The sequence below is a fragment of the Rhinolophus ferrumequinum genome, chromosome 17 (assembly GCF_004115265.2).
Source record: "Rhinolophus ferrumequinum isolate MPI-CBG mRhiFer1 chromosome 17, mRhiFer1_v1.p, whole genome shotgun sequence".
Classification (NCBI taxonomy): domain Eukaryota; kingdom Metazoa; phylum Chordata; class Mammalia; order Chiroptera; family Rhinolophidae; genus Rhinolophus; species Rhinolophus ferrumequinum.
In genome coordinates this window covers 15,273,063-15,297,740 of record NC_046300.1, presented here as the reverse complement: position 1 = coordinate 15,297,740, position 24,678 = coordinate 15,273,063, and the positions used below count along the sequence as shown (strand labels likewise).

The following is a 24,678-nucleotide window of genomic DNA, read 5'->3' as shown; positions in this document are numbered from 1 at the left end:
ACAGATCTACAATTTGGGTATGGCTCATGTCTCTACTCCATTTGACATCTCTTGGGGCAAGGGCTGGGAGCTAGAACTATCTGAGGCCTTGCTCACCTGCATGTTTAGTGGTGGTTGATGCCGGCTGCTGGCCCAGACCTTACCTGGGACTGTTGGCTGAAACACCTGCATGGGCCTCTCCATGCGGCTGCTTGGACTTCCTTACAACATGGGGGCTGGGCTCTCCAAGAGAGAAAGCCCAGTGGAAGCCATATCAATTTCTATGGACCTAGCTTTGAAAATAATGCAGTTTTCCTCCTGCCATATTCTGTTCCTTAAGGAACTAACAGAGTCCCACCTGGTTCAAGGGAGGAAAAATAGACTGTCTCTTGGTGAGGTGTGTCAAAGCCCTGGTAGAGCAGGTGGGGCTAGAAACGTTGCTGTGCCAGTTTTGGGAAAATACAATCTGCCATAGGGGCTGAGAGAAGGAAAAACTGAAGACAACAGGGGAGCACAGGAGAGATGAGGCAGGTGTGTGTTAGGTGAGGAAGTGAGCAGGGGCAAAATTAGGCTTGGCTGCAAAAAGCCCAAGAGAGGAAGCGAGGAATTGATGCCCCGATGGAGACTGAGTCCGGAGAGGGTGGTAGGCAGCAAGGAGATTTCATGTCCTGCCCAACAATTGTCTTTCTTCCGAGGCATCTGTGCCGGGGGCTCCTTAGGGCTGAAGGTGCCAGGCTGTGGTGGAGCAGGTGAAAGGTTTAACTGGGGTCAGCAGTGCCTGATGTTGTATCTGGTCCCAGATGAATGCACTGGCTCAGAGAAATCAGGCCCGCAGGAGGGGCAAATCAGAGCGCTATCATGGCCATAGGGGACAGCAAATAACCTCCCTCGTGATTGTACTGTGCTAGTGAAGGCTGGAGCAGAGCACTGAGAGTGGTGAGGGAAAGGCGCTGGCTGGCAGCTTAACTTCTCTGCAGCTCAGTCTCTACATCTGCAAAGTGGACGCTGCCTGCTTTTCAAGGTTACCAGGAAGCTTAAATACAATGATAGCCGTGAGACACCTGGTTCCAAACGCCGATTAGCGGGTGTTCCACACAGAGGCCATGCTTGCTTATACTTAAATAGTTCATGAACATTCTTAGAGGAAAAGGAACCAAGTACCAATTTTTGTTGACCAGGAATAGACGGAGTTCCAGGTGTCAAAATCATCTTGTGATATTAATTCGTGGGAGCATTTATGGGGGAAACAACCGAGTTTGATCCGTTTCTTGATTTGAGCTGGATAGAGCTCAGAGCCTCCCACTGGCTGTCAGAGCACCTGAAGACTGGATTTCCCAGAGAAACCCTGTGACAGCTCGCTCTCACTGCAAGGGAGCTGCCCTATTTGAAGCTGAGACTGACACACAGCCCCAGATTCAGTCTGGAAAAAGGCCACGAGCCCCACTCCTCACTCGCTGCATGGGCCTCCCTGCATTTTCTCTAGTCTCCCCAGATGCCCTCTCAGAAGCTTGACTATAGGTGACCTGGCCCCTTGCCAAGCCTGCCGAATGCATGGCAGGACAGGGCAAGACAACGAAGTGGGATAGGAATAAAGGAGGCCATACTCAAACATTATGACAGTCTCAGACGCACGCCCTCGAGCACGCACTCTTGGCCCTGATTCTGTGTTAAGCTGTAAGCCAAAAATGTGTCTCATCTGTAGGGAAAATGTGTCTAAAATAGCAATTGTCTGCACTTCTCCACGCACCCCACTAGCCCCAGCAAATTTGGGGGGCTGTACGTCAGGCCTGGTCAGTAGTAGGTGCTCAGCCCCTGGGCTCCTCTTCCTTTCTCCCCATCTCCTGCTCCGCAGGGGCAGCTGCCAGCTCACTTTGGAAGACTGGAAATCTGGTTCAAAAGCGCAAAAGATTCTTTTTTTTTTTTTTCCGGTCGTCCCCTCATTCTTTTTCTCCCTCCAAAACATATGTCTAATTGAATTCAACAAACATTTATTGAACACCGACTATGGGCCAAGCCCCAGGCCTAATGCCGGGACCGGCAGGTAGGAGCTCTCGCTCCTTGTCCAACAGATCTTTCTGTGGTGATGGAAATGCTCCATACCAGTGTTGTCCACTACAGAACCACTGTGGCTACTGTGACTGAGGAACTGAATATTCAATTATATTTCATTTTAATATAAATCGCCAAATGTGGCCAGTGACTGCTACATTGGACAGCGTAAGCTAGGAGGCAGGTACGTACATCAAAGCCCTATTCCCCCTTCTGCTCTGAAGTGCTGCAAAAGAGGCATGGAGCCCACATTCTGGGGAGTAGAGTATCAGTCCCCCTCCTCCCACATCTCAAAGAAAAAGGTTAATTTCCATGTGAGAATTAGGGAAGGCTTCCTGGAAGTGGAGATCTGGGAGAAGAGAAATAAAGGAGGGAAAGGATTTCAACAGGTGAATCTGGGTGGGAAAGGGGCTTCCAGGCAGAAACTAGTGCTAGGCAAGGGTGCAGAAGCTGGAAAGTACACTATACATGCAGGGGACAGTTAGAAAAGACGGTCACTTGCGGGCAAAGAAGGGCAACTGGGATATGAGGCTGGACAAGGGGGCTGGTGAGAGCTCGATGGGCAGGCTCGGCCCTGGGGTGTCTGAGGTCTCTGAGTAACAGAACAATATAGCCAATGCGAGCTGTAAGCAGCAGCGAGCACGGCTAAGACACAAGTGAGGGGGAAAGCCGGACAGCCCTGGGAGGTGGGAGGTGGGTGCCATGGTCCAAGCGACAAGGGATGAAGACCTGAGTCAGGAAGGAAATAAGGGTTGAGGGAAAAGTGAGTCTGAGCTTGTCCTTCGATGGCCTTCCTAGCACCTCCTACGGTTGTGCATCCCCAGCACCCAACTAAGTTTCAGTCAATAAAAGGGGGTCAAAGCACAAGGTAGGTGCCCAGTAAAGGTTTGCAGGAGGATGGATGAAACGGAGTGATCTCTCAGGCCTGGTGACTGATTAGAAATAAGCCATAAGGATAAAACTGGGTTAGCGATCCATTCCCTCCATCTCCCAACAGTTACTGGGTGCCCACTACGGGGTGCACACATAGGCATGGGGGACGGAGCGGTAACCAGCCCGAGTGCTGCCCTTAGGAGATCATTCTTGGTGAGGAATGCAACCAGCTTCTTCGAGGCTTGTGACTGAGGGGAGATCGACCTTTCATGAAAATCGATAAATCAGGACAAAAAGCTGACCCAAAGGGGCAGAGCATTTTGCTTGGGACCCTGACTAGTGTACCAGTGAGACATCAGGATGGAGAAGTCCCGCAGGATTTGGGAAGAGGGACTGGGGCAGGAAGACTTAACTTTGAAGTCATGAGCAGATCAGGGAAACTGAGGCCGCAGGAGCGATGCAGACGTCCAGGGAGTAGGATCAGAAAAGACTCAAGGGAGGGAGAAGACAGAGCTCCAAGGGCAGTCTTTATGGCCACCACCCTGCCAGCCAGTTGTCCAAGCCCTACCGGCACCTGAAACATTCCAGGCAACCAGATGCCATAAATCCTTTGGTCCCCTTTGTTCAGCCAAAACTTTACCATCACAGGCTCTGCTTTCTGCCATTTGACAACTGGGGCTAATGTAATAAATTCAGCTAAACTCATTCTTCCTCAAATATTCCTCAGAAAAGCAGATGCCTTTACCTGGTGCTATGAGATGTGTGTGTCCTCCAAAAATTCATGTTGATGTCCCGACACCCAGTACCTCAGACACCTCCTGTATTTGAAGGTGGGGCCGCTAAAGAGGCAATTAAGTTAAAATGAGGTTATTAGAGTGGGCCCTAATCCAATATGACTGGTGTCCTTATAAGAAAAGACGATTAGGACACAGACACGCACAGAGGGGAGACGAGGTGAAGACGCAGGGAGGATAAGGCCTTCGGAAACACCAAATTGCTGACACCTTGAGCTCAGACTTCCAGCTTTCAGAACTGTGAGAAAATACATTTCTGCCATTTAAGCCACGCAGCTTGTGGTACTTTGTTATGGCAGCCTGAGCTGACTAAGACACCTATCATGAAAGGGTGACGGCCCTCGTCAAGAAGATCTCCCGTTCTCCTTCCTTACACCAGATAGGCAGCTTCCTCCCCACTGCACACAGCCTACCCTGCCCTTCCCTGCACACCCCACCCACACACACCGACTCCCATCAGTGCAGGATGAAAAAAGGATTTGGAGACCCTTTCCGACTGCAGGCTTCCACCGTATTTTTTAAACTACCTCCTGTAACAAGGGTAGACAAAACAGTGTTTGTCCCCTGGCCAATACTCCTCAGATACAGGTATTTGCGGATTGCAGTTCACTGGGAGTAAACTGCCATGGCTTAGTTCCACCTGGACACCCCCAGGCAGCCTGGAAGGTTTCTTTCCTTTGAATTGGTTTTCTTTTGAATTAAATGCAAAGAAGAAACAGAAGAGATGATAAATTCAGCCACTTGCACCCTCTTCCTCCATGCCCCAGTTCCCCTACACACTCACACACACACACACACACACACACCCCACCAGGCAGTGTCCTGCCTACTCACAAGCTGTGCCCTTGGGGCCCAGGCCACATTCCCTTCCACCAGCACAGACAGCCTGACACTTTCCTTCTCTTCTAACAGGATTGCCACTGTTTTCCAATTTTTTCATTTGAAAGTTCTTGATAGGAAGAAGACTAGAGTTCTTCTAGGAAAACACTTCAGTGAGAAATGCAGGTCTCCCTGAAAACACTAACCCAACTTGGGTTCTTCAGAGCTGAGTTTTGACGAGCCAAGAGAATTCATGGTGCTTAGCACCAGACACACAAACCCCAGGCAGATAGCACTTCTGCCTTTTGTCCTGCTGTTCAAATATCTCACAGCCCCAGTGGAAGGGTGTCGTGCGGGGCGGCCTGCGGGGTCTCTGGTCCTGCTCCCCACATAAGAATGCAGGACATGGTGAGGCCAAAAAGGAACACCCACGGAGTCATATGTAGGGGAGTCATACCAATATATTCTCGCTGGCGGCTGGGTGGGAGACACAGGAAGCAGGAGCCACACTGTTCGCAACCCTCACTGCACCGCTTGCAGGCTCAGCCACCATCTTCATGCTAGCCTCCATTTTCTGCTAGCAAAGCCATGGCAGTTATATTAGTGGCCAATGGCTCACTGGTTACTGCTGACGGCCATCTAGCCATAGCTGACGGCCATCTACTACCTGAGCCAGCACCACTCCACGTGAGGCCGAGAGCCTGGAAACTGCTCTCTGGGGCTCTGTTCCCACAAAGGGATAGAGTTTTCCCCCAGTTCTGACCCAGAAGCTCAGAGTGAAGTTGAAAAAGTCACCAACCTGGTCTGTTCAGTTTCTTCACTTGTGAAATCAGAAACATTCCATGAGAGGGAGTCTTTCCCTTTGGTGGATGTGGCCCAGCCCTGCATTGTCCCAGGGGCCCCACTCCTGAGCCAACAAGACCAGCAACATGGTGGGAAGGAATCCCTTTGCTGGGTCAACCATAGTAGCTCTCACCCAGGAAAATGGACTTCATGCTTAGCAACAAAAAAGATGCTCCCACCTCTTCCTCGTTGCCAAATTGGCACCTGCAAGGTCAGCAGTCAAAACAGCCAAGGTCTCCAGGTAATTGGAAACATGCTGACATCTGCTTGAAAAAAAACACACCAAAAGACAAAAACCGAAGGGAGGAGGACGTTGATAAGAGAAAATGAAGAAAACTATTTTCGTTCTCAAGAAAACTTCTATCCTCTCTATCTATGCAATTCAAACACTTCCCTGTGATCCCCATGGGCCAGGGCGGGAGGGGGGAGTCCTGAGGGACAAGGCTGGATGGAGCTCCCAGAGCCTAGCTTCCCTCTGTATGACGAACATGATGACGACATCTGTCTCGTGGGGTTGCTGTGGGTACTCTTTGGGGTTGCACCTGTATGAGCCTGTACTGAAGTACTCATTCACTGAATGACAGGGGTTAGTAGTATTGTTGTGACTGCTTGGTCTGAAGCCCCATAGCTACATAGATGAGTGTGTCTTCATGGCTTAGGAAAGAAGCCTGGGAAGGTAGCAGGAGGATATCATCACCTGTGAGACTCAAGGGCAAGAATGCTCTTGTGGAGAAAGATAGGTCTAGAGCCAAGATTGCTAAGAACAGGACATATAAGGATCAGGTGATAAAGTTCAAGGTGTAAATGACGGACAACTGTGGAAGCTGGGCTTCCCTCTTCTTTACAGCTGGCTGCAGATACACATCAGTTGGATGGGGTCAGTCGGAGGAGAAACACAGGACTGAACCAAACCTGTGTGGGACCTCAGGGATGTCTAAAAGAGCATCCGTTCCTACAGGGGTATCATCACCATGGAACACATGACACTACTTGTGGGGACAGAGCCAGGAGTCCAGTTTCCAGGCTCTCACCCTCACGTGGAAAGGTGCTGGCTCAGGTAGTAAACGGCCATCAACTGTGATTGGATGGCCATCAGCTGTGGCTAGTTGGCCGTCAGCTGTAACCAGTGAACCATTGGCCACTAATATAACTGCTGTGGCTAAGCCAGCAGAAAAATGGGGGCTAGCAAGAAGATGGTGGCTGAGCTAGCAAGTGCGGATTGCAGTTAGCAAGTGGGGTTGGTGGGCATAGAGAAGTGGACGGCAGGTAGAAGATAGTGTGGCTCCTGCGTCCTGTGTCTCCAACCCAGCTGCCAGTGAGAATATAGTGGTGTGACTCTCCTATCTGTGGCTCCGTGGGTGTTCCTTTTTGGCCTCACCATGTCCTGCGTTCTTATGTGGGGAGCGGGAGCTGAGACCCCGCATGACACCCTGCATGACACTACCTTTTAATATCACTTTGTAAACTCCTGAGTGGGTGGAGCATATTCATCTCTGACCACCTCATTGAGCAACATATATTTGCCCTCTTCTGCCTCTCCATTTTGATTTCTAAAAATATTTTTTTTGTGTGACCACAAATACACTCCAAACGATTTTTAAAATTCCAAGTCTTTCAGAGTACTCAAGTACACCAACAACAGCAATTTGGAGGTAAATTTTTATTTATTTAAAAAAAAATTGATTGAACCTTAGAGCCTCCTCTTTACTTTGAGTTTGCAGTGAGAAATTTTTCTTTGCCATATTTCCATGCCAGCACATTCAGATCTTTCTAAAATCTGAACCATATTCATGGTATTTGCTCATGCCCCTGCTGAATATTTGAGTTGCGGCCAATTTTTCATTCTCCCAGGCACTCCTGAAGTGAATGTTTATTTGGGCATTTGTAGGGATGTTTCTCTAATATAAATCCTTAAAAGTAGGAATGCTGGTAACACATAGGCAATGGAATATTAGTCAGCCTTGAAAAGGAAAGAAAGTCTGACATATGCTACAACATGGGTAAACCTTGAGAGCAGAATTCTAAGTGAAAGAAGCCCATTATAAACAGACAAATTCTGCATGATTCCATTTATGAGGTACTTAGGGTAGTCAAGAATCACAGAGACAGAAAGTAGAATGGTGGTAGCCAGGGGCTGAGGGGAAGAAAAATGGGAGTTATTATATAATGAGTATGGCGTTTCAGCTTTTTAAGATGAAAAAGTTCCAGAAGGTGGTTGCACAATAACGTGAATGTACTTAACACTATTGAGCTGTATGTGAAAAAAGGCTGAGAGAGTAAACTGTGTTATGTGTATTTTACCACAATTAATAATAATAATAATCATAATCATAAAGTGGGGATGCTAAGTCCAAAGGTGAGTCCATTTTCTTTTTTAAAATTTTTATTGGGGAAGGGGAACAGGACTTTATTGGGGAACAGTGTGTACTTTCAGGACTTCTTTCCAAGTGGAGTTGTTGTCCTTTCAATCTTAGTTGTGGAGGGTGCCATTCAGCTTCAAGTTGTTGTCCTTTCGGTCTTAGTTGTGGAGGGCGCAGCTCAGCTCCAGGTCCAGTTGCCGTTGCTAGTTGCAGGGGGCGCAGCCCACCATCCCTTGCGGGAGTCGAAACCGGCAACCTTGTGGTTGAGAGGACACGCTCCAACCAACTGAGCCATACGGGAGCTCAGCGGCAGCTCAGCTCAAGGTGCTGTGTTCAATCTCAGTTGCAGGGGACGCTGCCCACCATCCCTTGCGGGACTCGAGGAATTGAACTGACAACCTTGTGGTTGAGAGCCCACTGGCCCATGTGGGAATCGAACCGGCAGCCTTCGGAGTTAGGAGCATGGAGCTCCAACCGCCTGAGCCACTGGGCCGGCCCCAGTGAGTCCATTTTTAAATTTTAATAGATGTTGCCGAAGTACCCTCTAGAAAGGCTGTCCCGGTTTTGTTCCCACTGCAGAGTGACAATGTCCTTCTCCCACAGCCTCTCCAGCACAGGCATAGCCAATCTTTTCTCCATCATGATTTGGTAATGCCAAATGGGGACAGAAACAGCAGAAAATAATATCCAACTGGCAGTGTAACAAAAGGATGTTCACCTATTGGGCACCTCCAGACCCTCAAGAGTGGCCACAGTCGCTTCGGGTTGCAGGTGTGGATCTCTGAGGACACAGCCTCCAGAAACTCCGGGGTTTCTCTCTCGTGCCCCATCCCACTCCCTGACCTTAAAACAATGACTCCAAATATCACAGACTGGCCTACTATTTCCCTGAAACAGCTGTCCTGTAGAATTGCTAAAATTTGGGTTAAAAAATACTCTCAGTCTCTAAAAGAAGGTTGGGTGGCTGGGAACAAAGCCCTCTTAGAAATGGGCACACATAAAGGGCACTCAAAAGCTGACCCAGCTTTGTCCCCAGGGCTCCGTCATTGCTCCTGACCACTCCACCCTGTCCTGCCTGAAACCTTTTCACATTATTCCTCCATCTACCAAATGAAGGCAGGAGGAAGGAAGCTAATGATATTACAACCAAGCTACAAGCCTGTGTCATTATTTCCATTTTGTCAATCCCCAAACGGGCTCAGAGACTTTAAATAACGTGTCTGAATTCCCACCAGTATAAGCCAAATTTCAATCTTTGTAGCTCACTTCAAAAATCCTGTGATGACGGTCCTAGTTCCCCAGGGCAACTCATCCCACAGAAATGTCCTATCAGCTATTCAGGTTGCATCACCACCAAGGAGGGTGACATGAAGTGTCTTAAGCAGAGAACACAGAATTCTGAATAGGGTTAGAATTCTGCAGCACCAGGAGACAGGATTCTAAACAACCCATCTCATCTATAGAACACCTGGTACCTCACTGGTGGCTTCTCCCTCCCCTTCGCGAGTGGGGAGACACATTTTCCTGGCTGGTGGGTAGGAGTGAGTATCAGCTGTCTACCGTTGTTGGCAGACCTGTTTCTCTGCTGTGGTAAGGAATGGCGGTCTGTTGGGTTAAGCAGGGAGGCTTCCTGGCAACTCTTCCAGCCTGTGCCACTATGGGGGCTGTTGGGGGCAGTGGTGGGGAGATGGCTCCTTGCTGCCCACCTGGTCTTGTGCTCTACAGCCAGAATCTCTGAAGCATCATTAGATCGACAAGGTCAGGCAAAGCCAGTCTCAATTTCTTAGGAAAGATATTTGTGGCAAAAGGGAGAGCAGTGACCCGCTGCGTTGATTTCTCCATCCCCTGGGTCATACACTTAAGGCTGACCCCAGGGACACAGATTTCTGGCAATTACACAGTATTGACCAAGAAACACATCTGAGCCTGCAGGAGAAGGCCAGGGAGAAGTGTGTGTGTGTGTGTGTGTGTGTGTGAGAGAGAGAGATTTGACACCGAGGAAGTTAAGATGGTTATATTGTAATCATGGCTGGAGAACCTATGAATGCTTGATTCCTGTCCTGCAAGGATCCTGAAGGAGATAGATGTAGGAAGAGAAATGACAAGAAAAGTGGCACAATGTTGTGTTGTTAGCTAAATACTGTGTCCCAAACTTGTGAAAAGTACGTATTCACGGCCCCCTCCAGATCACATTCTAATATGAACAAGCTGCCCCCCCACAAATATCCTGAGCTTCTTCCTTGCTGGTGTGCAGGGTCGAAGGGGGCAGTCAAGGGTGAGTGTTTGGGAGGTGGGTGCAGCTATATAATGAGCTTGCATTTGTGGCTGGAATGTCCACACACAAACGGGCTTTTCATGGTGGGAAGAGAAGGGATGGAGGAGAGACCTCTCGTTGCAGTCCTACCCCAGTCCCCACAAACGTTAGGGGGCAGACCTGTCCTTATGTGATAGCCAGCAGTGCTGGCTGCCAGTGTCCCAGGGGAACCAGAACCCAGGAGCTGAGTGGAGAACCCTGTAACATTGGTCAGAGTAACTTCTCCTGTAGGTTGCCCTGGCAACGATATCTCAGCTGCTGGCAAAGCTTGCGCAGCCAGCTAGATGTCAGGGTCCGGAAAGGAGGTGGCTGAGATGAGAAAGCTTGGTTCCAAGGGTGGGTTCTAGGATCCTTCAGAACACTAGGGCACTAGGATCCCCACCAGGTCAGGAAAACAGGTGGCTGAAGCCCTTTCCTTCCGATGGCAGACGGTGTAATAACAGGGGCTTCCATAGGGAGTTGTGCTCACTATTTCAGGCAAATGCCTCACTTTACACATATACAAATTAGTGATTATCACTATATAATTTGGAGAGTTGTAAGATTTAGAGATCACAGCTGCAACATGCCTAATAGTACCTGACGCATAGTAGGCCCTTGTTTTAGTTATCCACTGCCGTGTAACAAACCTCCTCAAAACTAAGTAGCTTAAAGCAAGCATGCTTTATTCATTCTCATGACTCGGGATAGCAGGCCCTGCAACCCAGAGTGAGAAATAGCATCTAGGCCTCAGTTTTCCCTCCAGCAATTTGGTAAGGTACTGAGGTGCCAGCACAGAGCTGGGGGACACTGTTAGCTCCCAAGTCAGTGTCCCTTCTTCCTTCCAAACTCCTGCCAACAGCCCACAGAACCACTCTGCATTAGGGCAGGAAGACATCTTAGACAATTCAGTTTCCCAAATGGGGAGACTGAGGCCCAGCTGGGTGATATAAATGCTGCTACCACCCCACGCGTTCCCCTTTTCTATTGCTGTTGTTTTTCCCAGTCTCCATCTCTTTCCCACACCACATCGTGAGGGCCCCCAGCCCCAAGGGTGGTGCCATATTTAGGCATTCAGGGAGTGTTGAACGGATGGGACTTAACCCAGGTAACATGGCTCATGAGGGGCAGGACGAGGATTTGACTCCAGGTCTTCTGCCTCCCAGAGCGATGCTGGTGTCAGGGAGCAGTCCCAGTAGACGACACTGGCAAAACTCTGGACAGTCCACCCTCTGCATGCTTAGGAGCCACCAGATGGGAAAGAATTTGCACAGGCAGGCCCTCAGGAGACTGCGACCAGCCGTGAGCCCTGGGCTATGCTTTATTTCTCTGTCCCCAGATGTCTTCACTTCAGAAGGCACAGCAAGCTTCTGCCCTGGTCAGCCTCAACCAGCTGACCAGAAAGAACCAGCCACAAACGTACCCCTTTACTCTCCGTGTGGAGATTGCAAATAAACAAATGGACAGCATCATGTAAGAGAAATGATTTAACTTTATAAAAATGTGATGATACAAATCTGATGATACAGATTTGATTTTTTCCCCTTTTTTTTTTTTTCTGGCGAGTGAAGTTTATAAAAAACACCTGGAATAAAAATTAGAAACATAACCTAATAAAAATTAGAAACATAAACATTTCAAGGAAAGAGAGTCATTTAGAAAAGCAATGAAGAGAAAACAATGAGCAGCAAAAGCAGCAGCAACATGGGGAGAAAGTTGGTTCTGTGGTGACAACAGAAACAAGGAAGGGCCAAGGCGAACCTGACCTTTCCCACCAGGCTGAACTGAGAGGCTGGGGAAAGGGTGGGCAGTAATCAGAGAGGCATGAAGGCTTCCCAAATGGGACTGTACTGATGGCTGCTGGCCCAGGGGGGTGGGAGGAGAAAGCACTGGCCTCCCACAGACAGACCCACGCCCCACCCCGCCTCTTACAGGGCCTACCAGCCACAGGGCAGTGATTCACAGCCATATTCCCTAGGGATCGGCACTATAAGACTGGCTCCCCTTTCTGTCCGCTTGTCCCTCACCTGCATCTCTGCAAGTCACTGTCCCACCGTGGTGAGCTCAGTGGGACAAACCTCATCAGAATGTCAACCTGAGCTAGGATGACAAACTTGCCTGGGAGAACCAAAAGAACCAGATATACCAGGCTACATACAAAACACTGTTTGGAATGTCTGCACCATAGCCAAGGTGGAGTTAGGACCACCTTGGAGAGGCAGGCCGGGAAGCCCCTGGCCACACCCCCCAGCCTTTCCTTCCAGGGGAAGGTCCTGAGGTTGGCCACGCAAAGGATGCTGGGGGAACTCCTGACTACATTCTGAGGTAGTCTAACCATAATGTGCACAGGCAGCTGGGAATGGGGGAGGGGAGGGGACGGAGGGCAGAAAAGTTACCACAGAGAGAAAAGGCTAACATATATAATGCAATGAACTAGGCTACAAGTAGGCTCAGAGGTGACCAGGATGGGACTTGGGGGCAGGAGTGGCCGACAGTAGGGCCCGCAGAGACTGGGCACACACAGCTCTTGCACTACTCGATGTTGCAGCCATGGAAAAGGAGATGGGGGATCTGTGGAGGCATTTCCTGGCCCAGGACAGTGGCAACTGAGGTGAGGGGTGTCCCTCCTACTAACTCCTGTCGTGTTGGGGAGGAGCCAGAGAACTTGGGGGCTTTGGGGCGAGGAGCTATCCCTTCACTGATGACTCCTCTCATCTGTCATGTTTTAGGGGAACTAACACTGCTGGACTTTAACTGGGAAAGCATTAGAGGGCCCCGCTCTGAGGGAGCAGCCAGACCCTAAGCCACCACAGAAAGAGAAGTAACGGGAACAAAAAGCAAAGAGGTTGCTAGACTCCCCTACTTTTTAAAGCTGCTTTACATTCCTTTTCTCCTCTGCCGCAGCACTCAGAATTCTAAGTCAGGATGGAATGTTCTGAAGGTTGAGGCAGTTGTGGGAACCTTAGTTATTTCCTCTGCTTTCCACATTTCCGTGCACGTCTTTTAGGACGAAGCTCACCAAAGTCTTCAACTTCATTTTCGTATTCATCTTCCTGAATGATGCCTGTTTAAAAAGCAACAACAACAAAAAAAAAGAAAGAAAGAAAGAAAAGAAAAGAAACAAAGTGTAAGTGTAGAATGGTGATTTCCCCCTTCCCCCACAAATGCACTGCAAAATATAACAAACTAGCAAAACCTAATGTCGCTGTAATTGTTTTAAATTAAAGGGGCCTTCCACCAGGGTGCCAGCAACAGGATTTTTCTTCGAGTACTGACGTTGCCTCCCAGGATGAGATGAAGCCAAAGTAAACACTCTTCTCTAGAAGGAAGTTCTCTCACAGGCTGGTTCCTCTGGCCTTATTTTAAAGGCCCTTTTAATGAAAGAAATCAAAACCTAAACTCAACCACAGACTTCAGTTGATATACGTTATCTTCCTTTTGCAACAATCTCAGAAATCACAGATCTGGCAGGGACTGTGTTCTAAAGACTTTTTTATTGGCACAGATATTTGTGCCCGGTCCCCTCAAGTTTTCCAAGCTCCGGGGTCTGGATTTCCTGGTAGCATCTGGATTAAAAGGACTCACAGAACAATATAAGGCAGGTGAAATACTCAAAAGCTAGAAGAAATGAGGTGGGGCTAAGGGGTCAGCAGTTGGAATGGGCAAGAGGGAAGACCTTCCAGATCACGTAGAACTTGGCAAGATAGTTCTGTCAGGAGAGAAACTCATTCTACACAAGCCTTTACTGCTCTGTAGGAAGATGCATGCAAGTTGCCCCAATGATTTTGTTTGTTTTGTTCACCAGTGTGTTTCTTTTATATGCCCAAGCCCAGAACAGTATTAATCCACACTAAACACTCAATAAATATTCATTAACTTACATGAACCATTGACACAGGCAAACATATTTATCAAGAGATGGCTTTGCAATACTTTGCGTAACCTTGGGAGTCACTGTTTTTTAGCGTGAGTAGTGACTGAACGTCACTGATAATAGCTCTTGAGTGGCAAAAGAGGTTTTTGAAAAAGCAACTAACTTAAGCCCAGAATAAAGCCCTCACAGTCAGGTGGAAACACTCAGATTCTATGTTGCTAATAATTTGATTGTGGGGGCGGATGCTCCCAGACGGAGAGCGGTCACTGCTGACATCAGAGGCAGCCCCACTTCAGATTGACCTGAAAGTCAGCAGAGCCAAGAACCCCAAGACCCAGAGCCTTGCCAGGGATAAAGGACCCCTTACCTTCCTCCTTTAAGTGGACTTCTGTTTTCTTCAGCCACTCCCGTGCATCCCTGACTGACGGGCTCAGAATGTTGACAAGCCGAGTCATCACCTCCTCCGCTATGGGAACCAAGGAACAAGGGATCTGAGTGAAGGGGCCACTGTAAGGGCACCCAGTACTAGAGCCAAAGCCCCTACCTCCCAAGAGTTTTCTCTGTGCTTCCCTAAGGAGAACGACAGGTAAAGACCCACAGCTGCCTTCTGCCGCCAGAAGCGAAGTCCTCAAAACTTGAAACATTCTCTCTATATCCTCTCCATAGTTAGCAGCCCTTTTCTTATCTGTGGTGCCAGGGGAAACCATCCTGGCCCAAGATAATCCATCAGTTTAATGGGGGGAAGGGTGGTCCCAACCTTGGGTTTTGCTCTAATTTGACAACACACGGTCCTCGCTTGCGTTTCTGCAAACACCAAGTTCCATCACGCCCAGGTCAGACAAAGGGCTGACTCTGACGTGTGTTCTCAAAGCCCTGGTCTAACACCCTGTGGGCCCCCATTTCCCAGGGCCCCTTACCACCAGCCCAGGCCTTCCGCCTGTACAGGTCCTCCACTGTATCCGAAACCTTCTTGATGTTCTCTTGGACCTTCCTCTGCAGCATGTGGCTCTGCTCTTTGGAGCCCAGGTGACTACGGATCCACACGCTCTGCTCAATATCCTGCACCACCAGCTTGCCCTCGTCAATAGCCGGGTCCACCTTGTCATGGAAAAATTCAGAGTATTTCTGGTAGGCCATCTGCTGCCTCTGGTGGCCTTCTTGGCAGATGTGCTGCTCGTAAGTCTCGCTATTCCTCTCCCAACCTTCCTTGTCGTCCAGCTCGGCCCCAGAAAGGGCCACAGTCTCTGAAGCATCTCCCTCGAAGTCTTTACTGGGGCTGAAATAGTTCTCAGGACCTCGGGTGAACTTCACTCCACACAGGTCACACTGGGTTCTGTCGATGTCGGCCTTTTTGAAGTTCCCAGTCCCGGGCTCCCTGGCCTCCTCCCTGAAGCACTCTGTCTGGGCACTCACCCTTCTCCTCCAGCTGATGCATAGGGACACCACCAGGCATACTCTTCTCAACTTCCGCTGGATGGAAGCCTTCCGCTGCCTCTGGGAAAGGATGGTGGCGAGGAGGTGATCTCGGTCTTCTAACGCCAGCTCATCCGTCTCGTTCTGGTCAAACTCACACTCCGGTTCGGCAGAGTAGTCCACGGGGTCCACACAGAGCAGGCGGTTTAGTTTGACCTCCTCGTGATAGAGGCCGCGGACCATGACCCCTTTGGTGTGCACGCTGTCCCACCGCCAGCAGCAGTCCATCAGGTACTCTTCATCTCGCTCAAAGAGCAGGTCTTGCAGCGCTTCTGCCATCGACTTCACACTGACTGCCATCAACACCTGTTTCACCACTTTCAGGAGCCTCTCGGGAACCTGGCCTGGACAATCCATGCTCATCAGCTGCAGCCTCCTCTCGATCTCCTGGAAGTGGCGATGCAGAAGAGATTTGCAGAACGGCTGCAGAATGGCCTCTGCATTCACCAGCATCACCAAGCACAGCACCAGAGTCCGCTCTGCTTCCCCGGACACCACGTAGTCTATGTCGGCGAAGGCATCCAGCAGGACGTTGAAGTCCATATTCTCGTAGCCGCAGAGCACCTTGGCAAGGTAGGACAGGTGGAACCGGAAATCCTGAACGGCTCTTGTCACATCCTTAGGTTTGTACTCCTGAATGATGGAGAACACGTCCCCGAGCTCCTTGTCCTTCTTGCTGCACAGAAACTCCCAGTAGTACAAGAGCGCAAGGTAGCTCTTGGGGAGGCACAGGATGGTGTTCTTCCGGAGGCGGGCCAGGACCACCCCACAGTGGATGAACTGGAACTCCAGCAGCGCCACTGTGTTTCCAATGCTGGGGATGAGTGGTTCTTTGCACCGCTTGACAAGGACGTTCATGAAACGGAAGAAGAGCCTCTTGTAGTTCTCTGGGTTCCTGTACACGTAGAATTGGTCGATGCAATTCTCCAGCAGCCGGATGAAGCACAGGTGGGTCTTCTCGGTACTCGCGTCATCCTTGTTGGGTGCCAGCATGCCGAATTTCCCTTCTATTCCTCTCATCCTGCTGCCTCTCCCCCTGCCCCGTTCCTCTTTTTCAGACTCTAGAGCTTTGAGTTCCCTGTGGTAATTGTCTTCCTCCTGGCGCAGCAGCTTTTCAAACTCCTCCGGGTAGTTGGAGGAGGAGAGGAACGCCTGCATGGCGCTGAGCCACAGGTCTGTAGATTCCCGGCGCCTTCGTGCCCTTTCGTTTTGAAACAGGAAATGGATGTACTCTTTCAGAGCAAACCTGTAAGATCGGAAAGATTTATAATTTGGTTTCAGGATTTCTTTGCATGCCACGGGGTTTTCTGACAACACTCTTTGATGGAAATGCTTAGGGAAGAGGACATTCAGGAAGGATTTGCAAAGGTGATACATATCCGTAGACAAAATGTAATCAATTTCTCCAAGTTCTTCAGCTAAGATTTTAGGGAACACTTTCTTGGCTTCCAAAAGCAATCCATTGATTGCAACCAGGTGCATTTTTGACTGAACCAAACACCTGGCTTCACAACGCCGCAAAGGCCTATGGAAATCTTCACAATTTTTATCCTCACATTTTAAGCCAACAATAAACCTCATGCAGATGCCCGGGTAGTTCTTCCCAAGCAGGTTCCGTGTGATCTGACACAGCCTGCTCAAAAGGTGTTTGTTTAGGGCTAATTTCACTTGGTCAGTCATTATCAAGAAAGGGTCTTTTGTCTTCTTCTCTCTCAAGTTCAAATCCAGGTCAAAAATTATTCTTAATATGGGTCCAGGGTCGTTCTGAGCTATCTGGCAATATTTGGCATCTACCTGAGAAATCCCAAAAAACTCAAAGCAAGACTTGACCATATCCTTCTCAGCATTGTTGGTCACTCTTTTGAGGGCTCTGACCAGATTGAGCAGGACTTCCAAGCCCCCCGGAGCCAGGGCTAGAACCTTCTGAGGCTCAGCCGCACACTGGTTGGTGGCTTCGTAGAGCGCTTCCACCACTCCAGCTGAGTGGTTGAGGTTGTCAAACTTAAAGAAGGCATCCTTGAGCTTCTGAAAGTCTCCCTGGATTACCCCCAGCAAGAACTGGGCCTCAGCAATGCCGGACAGCTGATTGGTTTGGCAGCAGAGATCAAGGACTTCGCTCAGAATGGCCTTGGTATGTTCTACATCCAATTGCCTGGCTACATTGAGGCGGGCAACCCCCAGCAGACATGAGGCCTGAAAGTCTTTGTTGGCAGTGAGCCTGGCAGCCTCCAGGAGGCAGCCATGTTGCTTCATAAGCAAAGCAGCATCTTCTCTCCGACCTTCCCTGTTCAGTAGGTCTGCGGCTTCTGCGAGCCGTTTCCGAGACTTCAGGAACACCAGCTGGTCATCTATGTCTAGCTTCGAGAGGACAGCCATCATCTCCTTGATCTTATTGGCACTCAGGTACTTTGCTGCAGCTTCTAAGTAAAACTGACTGGCAGAATAGGAGAGCTTGGGTTTGGGAAGGGTCTTGGCCCTTAGCATTTCTTCATACCTACAATGACAGATGACACAAATGATAACTCATTATCACCCAACCAATAGAAAATTTCCTCCAAAACATAGCACAGAGAAACTTAAAGGAAATAAATTACAAAATAGGACCTCAACTTATCCAACATCTTTATAAATGCTTCATTTTACAATGATAAAATTAATTCTTTATTTTCCAAAGGAGCCAAGTATTAGTGTGTTTGATTAGTGAAATACAATGCAGTTGCAACCTAAGTAATTGAAACTTAAGTCTGAAAGTCAATCTCTAGTGCAAAAGTTATGCAGTCAAAATTATCCTTGAAAAATAAATCCCTTACACTTTCATAAAAGCATGATAATCCTTTTGGGTATACAAACCTATTCAGTTTGATATGTGATTAATGAGAGAGGATGAAGACGGGGGTTGCACACTCCAGCAATTACATTAGTCTTCCTCTAATTAACCAACTCGTGATTTCTTTCTTTTGCCAGGTCTGTATGGGGTTCAGTTAGAGTAAGACTAATGAACTGCTCATCAAAGTCCGTATATCCCACACTACCAATTTTCAAGGCATTGGAACAATCCGACAAAACATGCTTACTTTTGAACTCTCATATTGGGACAAAATTCATTTCCTCACAACCAGAGAAGTGGCCAGGGACCTTGTGATGCCTCAGTTTATCCTACAAACATCAGATTTCCTAGTATAACAGGCCCTGTGTGAATGGGGTATAAATGAAGATGAAGAAAGGGAATACACTTCTCATGTGAGCACCGGCTGATGGAGTAGGGAGTATTTTTAGCAAGTTTAAGGAACTACCTAGGTATTTTCTTTCAAATATAAAATGTCCAGTTAGCAATTGAATTTTGCGTTACACCATTTAGCAACTGAATTCTACATCCAGTACACACGGCATTCAAAGGACACTCAGATAAATCTAGTGAGAAACTCTGGTTAATACTCAGACAACTACACTTAGATCTCAACTCAACACATCATTAAAAGCTCAGTTATAGTGCTCGCTTCGGCAGCACATATACTAAAAACTCAATTGTATACCTTAAGAAAGCTGAAAAAAATAAAGTAATAAGGGACCAAAAAAATGTTTCTGGGGGAAAAAAAAATCTACGCTTCTTCAGTGCTCTGTTGGAAAAGTGAGAAGTTAAATAAATAATTAAAAGTATTAAAAAAAAAAAACAACTCTCCATCAGTTTTGTCATATGAACTCACAAGGCATTGGCCTGGTCCATTACTCACACCATTGTGTAGCACCCTGATAATTGGGAACCCAATAAATGTCACAGCTGGCACCTGTTCTAGAATGATAGTTTGTGTCCCCAAAATTCCTGTGTTGAAGCCCTGACCCCCAGTGTAACTGTATTTGGAGATGAGGCCTCTAAGGAAGTAATTAAGGTTAAATAAAGTCATAAGGTTAGAGCCCTGATCTGACAGGATTAGTGTCCTTATAAGAAAAGACACCAGAAAGCAAGTTCTCCCACCCTATCCCCTCCACTCCCACATGTGCTACCAAGAAAAGGCCACGTGAGGACATAGAGAGAAGGCAGCCAGCCACCTGCAAGCCAGGAAGAGCGCTCACACCAGTAACCCTATTGGCTGGAACCTTGATCTAGCCTCCACAACTATGAGAAAATAAATTTCTGTTGTTTACGCCACCCAATCTGTGGCATCTTGTTAGAGCAGTTTGAGCTGACTAATATATACCCATTGTGTGTATCAGATGCGCAATGGCCCCAAAGACCTAGATAAAGGAATATGCTCAATTACCAACCGTGGCACTGGATACCTACTTTTCCATTTCCAAAGAGAAAACAATTTCTTTATCGAGGTGCTGGTTATGCAAGTGTATTTATTGTGAAAATTATGTGCACATTTTAAAATATATGTTATACTTTGATAAAAGTAAACTTAAAAATTAAAACCTAAGGGTTGAACCTCTGGGGCAATTATGTTTGTCACATGTATAACTTGGTGTAAAGCAAAACAGAACCAATCCATAGCCTACTTTCCCAGGAGCTATGTGTGAACTCAAACCCCTGCTGAACAGAAAGGCAGAAAAGCAGACTCTGTAATTCTAGCTGTCTCATACCACCAGGGCGATCTCCTGGGGGACGCCAACCTCATGCTGTTTCTAGATTCCTTGTCAACCATTAACTCCACCCATCTCCACTTCACCTCTGGAATATCCGCTAAAGGCTCAAGGAGGCCTCCGCTGGGTCATGTATGAAATGCATGTGGCCTGCAATTGAAGGCACATGTACATACGTATCATACACACACGTGTAAGTGCGTGGGTGAGCATCTGCCAGTAGATCATGACGAAGCAAAGTCTTGACTGCCCCCTAGTGCTCTTACCTGTATCCATCCACCCAACAGTGAAACTCAACTGAGCAGGTAAAGGTGAGAGGACAGAACCACTAAGCACAAACCTGCTGTGCATGTTCTATGCATATACGCACTCAGACTACACCCTTCACCTTCTTCGGTTCCTGTGTTGAAGCTTAGAAGGAGAACACAGAGTCCTCCTCTGAAGGAGCTCTTGACCCAGCACCAAGAACACCACTCTGGTGGAAGGAGGGTGACATGGTCCACACACTGCAGAAGAGCAGGACAACACCACCTGGGGCAGGCTGCCCCTCCCCAACCCCCCTGAGAGTAGGTGGAAGGGAGAGGGAGAGAATAAAACCTACTTTTCCACTGCAACAGCAGCTTCTTCATAAAGCTCCTCTTGACAGTACATTTTGAGGGCTTGGTCAAATTCCTGAATCTGCTCAAAGCATCTGAAAGCATCTTGGTAGCATTGGCTTCGCTTGTAGAAATAGGCGGCATCTCTTATCTAGGACAGAGTAAAATTTTCCTCTTAGAGTATTCGTAACGTAACTTTTTATCTTAAAAATACACCAACACCTTAAAGAATAAAGAGGATGGTCATATGTCTTGCAATTTGTTAGACTCTAGGGGAAAACACTAACGCATAGCTACTATTAGGAAAACTAATTCTTTATAGGGAAAAAATAAAGTTAAATCCCAATATCACGCCATAGACCACACACAAAGTTAAGCTCTAGCTGGCTCAGAGATCTAAGGTGAAAGCTATTGGAGGAAAATATATAAGAATATCTTGTGACCTTGAGGTAAAGGAGGTCTTCAACAAAACCCAAAACACACAAACTTCAGGAGAGAAACTGATGGATTTGATTACGACAAAACTGTTCAACAAAGGCCATGAGAAATACAGTTAACGGAGAGAAGACAAACATTAACATTTAGGTCAGCATTGTCCAATCGACCTTCCTGTGAAGATGAAAAGGTCCTGTATCTATGTATCCAGTATGGCAGCCATTAGCCCCGTGTGAACAGTGAGCACGTGAAATGTGGGTAAAGCAACAAAGGAGCTGAATTTTATGTTTCATTTCATTTTAATTAATTTTAATTGCCACACGTGGGTAGTGGCCACTGTACTAGGCTGGGCAGGTCTAGAATATTAAATGGATTCTGGCAACCACAAACTCACACACACACACACACACACGAAAAGAAAAGAAAAAAAGATTTTTCAGAAAATTAGGCAAAGGATATAGACCAGCAATTCACAGTGGGGGAAACTTGAATGACCAACAGATAAATGAAGTTGCTCAACCTCACTAATAATCAGAGAAGTACAAACTAAAACCACAGTGGGAGACATCCATCAGGTTTTGAAAAAGTTAGAAAATCAATACCCACTGAACCTGGTTAGGGATGTGGGGCACCGCTGTTCTGGAAGCCACGTGGCTCTCACTTTCACTTACGGAGTGAAGTATACGCATACCGTGGGGCCATCAAGCCCACCTCTAGCAGAACACCTCCCTGGTCTCAGACAGGCCTGGAAGGAGATGCACTGCGCCACCGTTCGGTGTGTGGCAGCCAGGAGTTGGTGGCAATTTGGACGTCCACTAGTAGGGAAATGGATAACTCAAATGCAGTGGATGCCTACTCTAGAATACTATCCGCGGTCAGAAACCTGGCCAGACCGTAACACTACAGCAGGAGGCGGAAAAAGTGAAAAACAGAGCAAGATGTTATTAAGATAAGCCGAAAATATATAGGTATAGAAAATACTACTATTTATTCTTCCATTATGCGTGCATATGGGAACATATAGTAAATGTATTGGGAGGGCTGCCGGTGAGAAGACAATGGGAATGGAGACTGGCTAAAAAGAGGAAGAGGATGAACAAAGTAAAATGCCGTGAACGTGGCCTGGTACCCACCAAGGGTGGGTTGGCTGTGAACAGAAGCCTATACTCCTCTCCTCTCCCTCTCCCACTGCCCATCCAGCCCACGAGTAATCCTGTCTGCCTGGCTCTCCCAGCATTTCCCAGACACCACCCCTTCCCACCACCTCCACCACCACCACGGCATTCCAAGCCACATACCTTGGCCTGAGCCACCACTAGACTCTCCTAAGTGACCTTCTGCTTCTACTCTTGCTGCCTACAGACCTCTCCATAGGGCATCCGAATAATTCGCTTCCTGTCACTCACCAATCAGAACCTCCTCTGGCTCCCCACCACACATGAACAAAATCCAATCCCTACCATGGACCACGAGGCCTTACGTGATTGGTGCCTGCCACACTCTCTTGTTCATCTTACCATTTCTGTCCCGCTCACTCTGCTCCTGCCAAACGATTCCTTGCTGTTCTTCAAACTCATCCACCCACTCCCAGCCTGAGGCCTTTGCCTGCAGGGACCCTTGTCCCTCCGGGCCCTCCAGAAATCATTCTCATAGTCTCTGCTCAAAAGTCAGCTCCCTGACTGCCCTGTGTCTAAAACACCGACCCCTCTCTCCTCTCACCTGGCCCTCATCACCGCTCACCTTATATACCATTGGCCTCTCTATCGTCTCCCTTCCAGGGGCAGAGGCCTCTGAGCACCCACAGTGCCCGGTACACAGCAGGGGCCCATCTGCTTATTGAATATTTAACAATATGCAACTCTGCTTGATGCACCGGAGATCCAAAGAGAAAACAAAATCAAAATTAAATGAAACCAAATACCTATGCCAGGCCCTCTAGTAAATTTTAGCTGGGTTTTATTTAAGGAGACACACTACAGGAAGGACCAAAGTATACCCAAGATTCAGGTGTGAGGTTCTTCTAGGTCTAGAGACCTCACAGACTGGGGAGCGCCTAGACCCATCTTGCCACATCAATAAAACCCCATAATCAGTACATCTAACCACCCATTTCCTTTCCTCTTCTTGACAAGGCTGAGTACTCAGAGAAAACTCCTAGAGTGTGGCCCACCTCGGTGCCAAGTGTGCACACAACTGGAGGGAGGAGAGGGACAGGGGAAGGCTCTCAGAGGCAGCTCCCCACTCAGGCCCACTCTGCTCCAAGGGCCTTGAGAGGTTTCCAGGGAAACCAGTGTTGCTCTCTGGAGAGAGGCAGGAAGCAGGTGAGGCAGAGGAATCCCTGAAAGGAAATCTTACACTCCCGTGGCCCCCTCCCAAGCATTTCTTCCCCGGGGTAGCACAGATTTGGGGCTGGGAACAGGGAAGTGATTGGCTTAAGGATTTGGGCAAAGGCTGCTACCACACTGGTCAATTGGAGTCAGACTGGTTAGTTTGGTGGGATGACCACAAGAGGGCTGGTCGTGGCTGAGGCTCAAACGCCCTTCCAGGGAGGGGCCTAATTAAAAAAAAAAGTGATCTGACTCTTTCCCTGGGTGGGGCTTAGAATGTACTGGTGGGAGAGGGTAGACACCAGAGGTCAGGCCTGTGAAGTGGAAGGGAAGAGGGAACGTGTCTCTAGGAGCAGAGTGGCCTCACACTCTGAAGGCTCTGAGGTCCTGGAGAAGGGAACATGGGCTATTCTGTGGCCTCCTGGTTCCCTCCACCCTGCCCCACTTTAAAGGCAGCGCTTGGCAGGCTGGCGGAGGCAAGGTGGGCAGATAAACAAGGGGTCTCTGGTGTAGCCATGACAGGTTCTGGTAGGCAAAAAGGGGAAAGTGAGAGGCTTAGGCCTGTCCCCTGTAGTTGTCACTGTTTGGGGTCCAGGCGGTGGTACTGAGATTGGAGGGAGGGTGCTAAGGAATATGGAGAGGCTGGAAACGATTCTAGTTCCTGGAATCTTAAGAGTTAAACTTTCACCTACACTGAAATCCCTACTCCATCCTCATTTCCCTCACAAGTCACATCCCATAATAAACATGGGACAGGGCTGGCAGCACTGGGGGCACACATCAAACATCCCATTAGGTCCCCCCACGCCACCCAGTGCCTGGGATGCTCTGAGGATCCAGGACTTACTACATTTCACATACAGATGTGCAAACCCACCTCCCTACTAGAGGGTCATAAAGCCCATGAGGGGAAATGCTCCAGCCACAGCTGGGCGCCTAGAGCACCGTTTCTCATGCCGCCTGTGGGGAAGGACGAGATGGTTTCACACATCCAATCCATCACAACTGATACATTAAAAGTGAATCTTATGGGTGGCCGGATGGCTCAGTTGGTTACAGCGCAAGCTTTTAACAACAGGGCTGCAGGTTCGATTCCCACATGGGTCAGTGAGCTGAGCCCTCCACAACTAGATTGAAGACAATGAGCTGCCGCTGAGCTTCCGGAGGGGCAGCCGGATGGCTCAGTTGGTTAGAGCGTGAGCTCTCAACAACAAGGTTGCCGGTTCAGTTCCTGCATAGGATGGTGGGCTGCACCCCCTGCAACTAAAGATTGAAAACGGTGACTGGACTTGGAGCTGAGCTGTGTCCTCCACAACTAGATTGAAGGACAATGACTTGGGGCTGAGGGGCCCTGGAGAAACACACTGTTCCCCAATATTCCC

The 24,678-nt window shown here is 48.4% G+C and overlaps 1 protein-coding gene across 2 annotated transcripts in view; it reads right to left on the bottom strand.

The window, feature by feature from the left end:
- Positions 1-11,534: 11,534 nt before the first annotated feature.
- TRANK1 (tetratricopeptide repeat and ankyrin repeat containing 1) overlaps positions 11,535-24,678 on the bottom strand; it is a 96,637-nt gene continuing 83,493 nt past the window's right edge. For both annotated transcript variants that reach the window (XM_033133008.1, XM_033133009.1), the window contains 4 exons: positions 20,540-20,685; positions 14,802-17,851; positions 14,252-14,350; positions 11,535-13,074 (listed from right to left, as the gene is read on the bottom strand). In XM_033133008.1, coding sequence (XP_032988899.1) covers positions 12,977-13,074; positions 14,252-14,350; positions 14,802-17,851; positions 20,540-20,685 — 3,393 coding nt within the window. In that variant the 3' untranslated portion in view covers positions 11,535-12,976. The remainder of the gene's footprint in view (positions 13,075-14,251; positions 14,351-14,801; positions 17,852-20,539; positions 20,686-24,678) is intronic.